This window comes from Tenrec ecaudatus, chromosome 1, assembly GCF_050624435.1.
Source record: "Tenrec ecaudatus isolate mTenEca1 chromosome 1, mTenEca1.hap1, whole genome shotgun sequence".
NCBI classification, from domain to species: Eukaryota; Metazoa; Chordata; class Mammalia; order Afrosoricida; family Tenrecidae; genus Tenrec; species Tenrec ecaudatus.
The window spans coordinates 184,222,593-184,229,489 of record NC_134530.1 but is presented as its reverse complement, the minus strand read 5'-3'; the positions used below and the strand labels follow the sequence as shown (position 1 = coordinate 184,229,489).

Here is a 6,897-nt window from a genome sequence, read left to right as displayed (position 1 = left end):
AGCAGTGACATAGCTCCCAGCCTCACAGCAACATACAAACCACCATAGTATGACACACTGACACACATGTGGTAGCATATTTACAGCCTTGAAAACCCAAAGGGGCAGTTCTACTCTGTTCTATAGGGTCACTATGAGTCAGAACCAACTCAATGGCAGTTATATTTTTTCAGTTTATGCTAAGCTTAGTGTGAGTTTAGTAAGCTAAGTATAGTATGAGAATTATTATTTTTTAGTACGAGAATTATTTCATGGAACTTGATTATCCTGCTTCTAGAAATGCAGTATCAAATTAACTTTTTAAAATAACAGTGCTGTATGGTCACTGTCTGGTCACTACAAGTCAGAAACAACTTAATGGAAGTGAGTTTGGTTTGGTTTTGGCTGCTTATTTATTCTCGGCTCATCTTTTATATCCCTTTTAATAGCAGACTTTTCTTTGATCCATTAATCCCTTGCTACATATATATTTTTCACTTCTAAACTTTATGTTTCATGTCTCACTTGACAATAATCTTGGGTTGGTAGGACTATACATGGGTTGGTTGAGTGGACTTTAAAACACAAACTTGACATTAATTAGATTGTACCCTAAACCAAAGTCTAATAAACCTCACATCTGTTGCGCTGATTAATAAAGGATCTTACATAATCCTTACTTAAGTTAAATAAATGCTTGTTTTACAACAAATATCCCAAGGTGGTACTTCTACCTGGCCTTCCAATATTGGATCCTTTATTCAAAAATGTATTCAGTCGCAATATGTACTGAACACCTGCTCCAAGGCAGCACTTCCTTTGATGTTTGGGGGATTCTCCTTCCTCAGTTCTCCTTGTACCTTTCTCCTCTTTGAATCCAGTTTGTGGAGTGGTGACGATTTCCACTGTAGAGGTGGCCAGAAATAGCAGCTGGATTGCCTCCCCAGTCTTCTTATTTCTCATTTCTTATCTTACCGTCTTTGAGCGGAAGGACCTCTTCAGCATTGAAAAACTGGCATTTTTAAGTCTCTATTTCAAACAATATGAAACCCACTGCTGTTGAGTTAATTCTGACTAATAGCAACCCTATGAGACAGAGTATAATTGATCCTAGAGTTTCCAAGGCTATAAATCTTTGTGGAAGCTGGAAGTCCGATCTTCCACCTAGGAAGCCACTAGTGAGTTTAGATCACCCATTTTTGGTGAGCAGCCCAATGTTTAACCTGTGCCACCATGGCTCCTCAATAAATTTTAGCACCCTTTCCTCCAGAAAAGCCAACCATTTTCTTAATTTTCTTTAAACTCTGGTCTTTAACCTCATATTCTAATTGCCTTAATGTGACATCTGCTATCTTTACTTCAAGTAATGTCAATTTTGTTTTCCCTGCCTTTACTGACTAAAAAAAAAAGTATGTTCTCCCACCCCCAAAATTATATTATCTTGCCTGCCCAAGAAGTGTATACAAGGGGGTTCCCTGCTCCCCCCACCCCCAATTTTTAAAAAATGGAGAAAAGCTCTGCTGGGCAGTTTTCGCAGTACGCATTTTTCCCACTAGGCAAGAATTGAGCAACTCACTCTGAGTTAGTGCACCAAGTGGTATCGCCTGGGGAGGTTCTCTCTGGTCACGGTGAATTTTTTTGTAAAAGTAGTTTTGCTTGAACCTCATTTTTTGGTGATTGGACGAGTTAAGAGAACAGCATGTGGCTATGAAATTTTGTTTCCTGCTCAGGAGAAATGCTATAGAATGTATTGTGGTGTTGAACACAGCTTACAAGGACATTGCAATGGGAAAAACTCAAGTGTATGAGTGGTTTTCTCACTTCAAAAAAGGTGAAATGTTGTTTGATAACAAACCTCATTCTGGACATCCATCAGCTTTCCACAGGGATGAAAATGTTGACTCATAGTACATTTGTAGTTCATTCCACTAGGTCAGACTATTAATCAAGCTTTCTATTTACAGGTTCTGAAACAATTGTTTAACAGTGTGTGACCATAAAAGGCCTAATATGTGGCAGATGGGGGACTGGTTTTGCGACCACAACAGTGCACCTGCTCATGCAGCCATCTCAGTGTGCCAGGTTTTGGCAAAAAGCAGTATGCCTCTTTTGCCCCATTCACCTGTCTCACCTGACCTCACTTCATGCAACTTCTTTTTGTTTCTGAATGCAGAGGGACATAAAAAGGACAGTGATTTGGTGTTATAGAAAAGTGAAGAAAAAAATGAGGGAGGTGCTATCAGCCATCCAAACAGATGAGTTTGAAAATATTTACAAGCTTGGAATCACAGATTTGACAAATGTATTAAGTGTGATGGAGAATACTTTAAAAGTGATAAGTTGTTTTGTTAAAAATTTTAATACAGAGCATTGAAAAAATATCTGGCTTTGGTGGGTGGTACCCCTCATATTGTCTTCTAGGACTTATCTTCGTAAAAATAGCCCAATTCCCACTTCTTAGTTGCTTGTACAGCTTTCTTCAGCATTATAGTCAACATTAACTTGGCCAATTTGGCTTCCTATTTATAAGGGTGCTATGAATTGGGATTGGCATAATGGCAGTGGGTTTGATTTTGGACTTTAAAGTTGTCTGTGTAAGTACAGTGCCAGGATTCTTGAATTTCATTGTATATTTTAAAGTCCACATTCCTTTCAAGAACTTCTCCTCTTCTGCTTTTGCCCTATTTCCTAACTGAGTCAGCTTTCAAGACAGGGCTTCTTTTGGAAGCGCAGTGCCTGCTTATGCTTGTCACTTAGCCAACAGGCTTGGGGTTCTGAACAGTCTGCCCTATTTAAGGGGGGTGGGGGCACAAGGAGAGAAAATATTTTCCCCAGAAACATGCAGTTAAAATTCTTACCAACCTACTTTTAAAATCTGGAATGGTTTCTTCCAGCCTCATTTTATTATAAGAACGGAGAATTGAAGGCGACTGACTATGGCTTGATGGCTTTCAAAAGCAACCACGGTGGTATTTTTTAGACAGGTTATCTGAAGCTGAAAGCCTTAATCCTCTCCTTTGTTTGCAGTGTCTCTCCATTCGCAAATAGTTTACTTCTAAATGAAAACTGTTATGAGATACTTGCTGCACTGTAGGAGGCTTCAAAATGTTTGTGGAAAAAATCAATTATCTCAATTCGATTTTTACCACTTTTTTTTTTTTTTTGCTAACTCCCCTGGTGTCAATTGAAAGGCCAAGTTAGCTCTAAAAAGATGGATGGTTTCCTGTTTGGAATTCTGCTTGCAATTGTAGTTGATCTCACCAAGTAAATATTGGATCCTTGTATTTGGCAGCAGCATCTAATTGTAAACTTACTCCAGATGTGACTGAAATAAACAAGAGTAAGCTTTAAAAATAGAAAGTGTAGATATGAACTTTCCTTTCCACTTATTCCACAACTATTTGCTTAATACAGATATTTAGGTTTTACCCAGGTGTAAATTAAAACTCAAAAACTAAACTCACGCCCATGACATCCATGCTGACCCCTAACGACCCTGTAGGGCAGGGTAGAACTGCCCCTGTGAGGTTTTCAGGACTATAACTTTTTATGGGAATAGAACACCCTGTCTTTCTCCCTGAAGAGCAGCTGGTAGTTTCAAACTACTGACCTTGTGGTTAGCAGTCCAACTTCTAAGCCCTACGCCACCAGGGTTCCTAGGTGTGCTTTAGATTTCCATTAAACTCCAATATTGCATATCACCATTAAAGTCTTAAACCGCCATTCTCCCATGAAGACACGTGCAATTAATTAAATTACTTTATATGCCTTCTAGCCACAGTCTTTGTAATTCCCACCAAAAGGCTATGCAAATGTGAGATGTTTGTGGCCCACCAAGAGGACCGGACAGCTTGCTAATAATGTGAATAAGGTATATGATATCTTTTGGTGGGATCATCCAAATAAGATATAATGGAGCGATAACGTCGAGTCAGTTTTGCCATCATCCTGGGTTTAGAAAGAACTATCCCAAAGGCAGAATAGGAGGTTCTTATTATCAAGAAAGAAGAGTCAGGAGTGGAGTGTTTTTGAGCCCACTATCCCTCCCTGAGCCCTTTATCCAGGAGGCAGAGGCTGTGACACAGGGACTTGGGGAGGCAGTGGCAGAGCAGCAGTAGTGGCAGAGGCAGCAGAATCAGGAAACAGAGCTGTGGGCTTCTTAGTCCACAGACTGAGAAAGCTGAGAGCCTTTGGGCAGGAAGCCTGCTGGTAGTGGGTTGCCTCCAGTCACTTAATTGGAAAGTTAAGTTTGCTGATTCCCAGAGCTAGAGCTGAGTACCTTACTGTTGAGGCTTACTGGTGGAGTGAGATGTCATTGGGCATTAATCAGCAAAGCCAAAGGAGCTGTATAACACTTGCCTGAGCAGGGCAGAAGTCAAGCCGAGGGGCCTGGGCATGTCCAAATATGGCCAAAAGGAGGCTGTCCTGATGGAAGAACTGTATCCTGAGCATTCCTAGACCTAAACTGTAACTTGTTATTTCTCTAATAAACTATAACTATTGTCTGTGAATTTTGTGTGTTTATTGCAACAAATTATTGAACCCAGAATAGAAGTAGAGAGTACCCTAGGAGGGACAGAGAGTTGGTGTCAGAATTGGCAAAAAGGTCGAAGAGTGGAGGCATGTGTGACCGCATGGGAATTGGCCTTTGGCTGATGCTGCAGTTCTTAATTCTCCTTCCCCCTTTTGAAGTTAGAGGAGGTCAGATAACACCCCCACATAAATGTCTTCCATGTACACTTTCAGCATCCAACATGTAAATAAAGCTTCTGTCTGTCCTAACCTCATCTTACTTCTTAACCTGCAGCTAAACACCCTGTATTAATTCTAATTCTCTTGTAAAAGACCCTTTCATAGGACTGTATACTGATATTCCTGAAGTACAGATCTCCTCTTAAGATGTTCCTCTGTGAAGTTTTCCATTTTGCTCAAAAATTGGATAAAGGAATTTCCTGCCCTGTAATAGACAAGGGGAAAAAAGCAAAACTGCCCAAAGAGCCATTTATGAAAAGCTCCTGTCAACTCTCCTCCACATAATTTCTGTAACATTTTCTCTCAATTTCTCTGTGGTGCAAATCTTGGCAACCTTGTTTCTCTCCCAGGTCATCAGCATTTTCTTCATCTATATCTGATTGCTGCTAATTCAATATATTTGAGTTTTCTGTTACGTTGGTTGCTTTTAGTGGTGATGCAGCTGACCCTTGAACAACGCAGGTTTGAACTACACAGGCCCACTCACTAGCAGACTTTTCCTTTGTGGCTATTGAAATGAGATTAATTATTGCAAGTATCCACTTAAAATGCTGCAAGCAATTGTTTTCTCCAGTAACTGGAGATGATTAGTGTCACATGGCATTTTAAGTGTATATTTTCATCTATAGGGCATTCTGGGAAAGAAAATTGTAGGCATCTGAATCACACCCGTGGCTGCCAAGGGTCACTGAGAAGTGGGGAATGGCATTTCTAAGCAGGGCATGAGGGAGCTTTCTGGGACAATGGAACTATTTAATATTTTTATTGTAGTGATGTCCATGCTATTTATATTTGTCAAAACTCACACACCTCAGAAGAATAATTTGTACTTCAATAAACTTGACTTTAAAATGTTAAATTATGTTACCCAAAAACAATGATGAAAAGAAAAATGACATATCTTCTCATCACCTAAATGTGGTCACTATGAACATTTTGATATATGTCCATCTAGTTTTTATATTTAAAATACAAAGAATTAGGTTCTGTATGTATACAGCTTTATTATTAGCTTATTTCATTTAACTAAATATTTTTTTTTTTTTGGAGGAGAACATGGTAAAGTTTAATCCTTTCGTTACAGGCTGTCTAGACCACTTTTGATTAAGAAACTGTAGAAAGTTAGTGACTGCCACAAGCGGACGCCGGGCGGTGGCGCGTGCGTCAGTTCTCCACAGAGTCCTGCTTTGCGGGGGAGGGGGTCTGAGTGCACTGCTGGGGTCTCCGCTCACACTCGCTGCAATCAGCCGCGGCAGATTTTAGTCCACAGGTCGCTTTTCCCCGTATTTCTTTGTAAACTCTTCGGCGTTCTTACAGAATTTTTTACGGTCCTTAGAGTACTCTTCGGCTAGGTCGGCCCGGAGTGGGTGTTCAGGCTGGGGGTCGTTGACCAGGGCTATGAGGGACTGGATGACTTGGTCAGTTTTGGTGGCTGGCTTCCAGTTTTCAGCGCTAATCACGGGCAGGCAGACCTGCCCCTTCTCATCGATGTTCGGGTGGTAGATCTTTGTTTTAAAGGTGATCTTCGGTGGTTTGAAGGGGTACTCTGCTGGAAAGTTGATTTCAATTCTGAAGGCCCCCTTATCATAGGGAGGGTTGTCAGGAACAATAAGCCCTTGCCAAGTCAATAAATTAGCTTCATCAACCTGGATGTTACGGAAGTTTTTCATTCCACATTTGCGGATTTCTTCAAGCTCCTTCATCAACCTCCTGCTGGCCGCCATCTTGGATCTAACTAAATATTTTAAATATCAATATTCTTTTTAAATTTTATTGCTATTCTGTATGCTAGTTTTTCTAACCAGTCACCTATTATTAAAATTAACTATCTCCCAGGGTTTTGCTACTATAAGAAACACTTTCTTCTACATCATTAGACCTTAGTTTTTACATTCATAAAATAAGATTTTTTAAAATTAAATGACACTAATAGAGATATTGTGTAGTATTTGTATAAAACTACTGGTTAACAAGTGATCCGTTTGGGCTCACACTTAATTCTAGCCCCAATATAAGAAGTCATTTTTATGACATGACTCTGCTTGATACTCACCCTCATGAAAAGATCACTGACTCTATGGGTGCTACAGCACAATGCTGTGAAGTAACTAGGTGGTGCCTGGCTATCAGAAGGAAGAGCATCTGGCATCTCAAAGGCTTGTCTTC

The 6,897-nt window shown here is 40.1% G+C and overlaps 1 protein-coding gene across 1 annotated transcript; it reads right to left on the bottom strand.

Moving 5' to 3' along the window:
• Nucleotides 1-5,764: 5,764 nt before the first annotated feature.
• LOC142437213 (ubiquitin-conjugating enzyme E2 L3) lies at nucleotides 5,765-6,458 on the bottom strand. The gene has a single exon (XM_075540477.1). It carries the CDS (start codon nucleotides 6,453-6,455, stop codon nucleotides 5,991-5,993), a length of 465 nt encoding a protein of 154 aa, XP_075396592.1. The 5' UTR covers nucleotides 6,456-6,458; the 3' UTR covers nucleotides 5,765-5,990.
• Nucleotides 6,459-6,897: the final 439 nt, after the last annotated feature.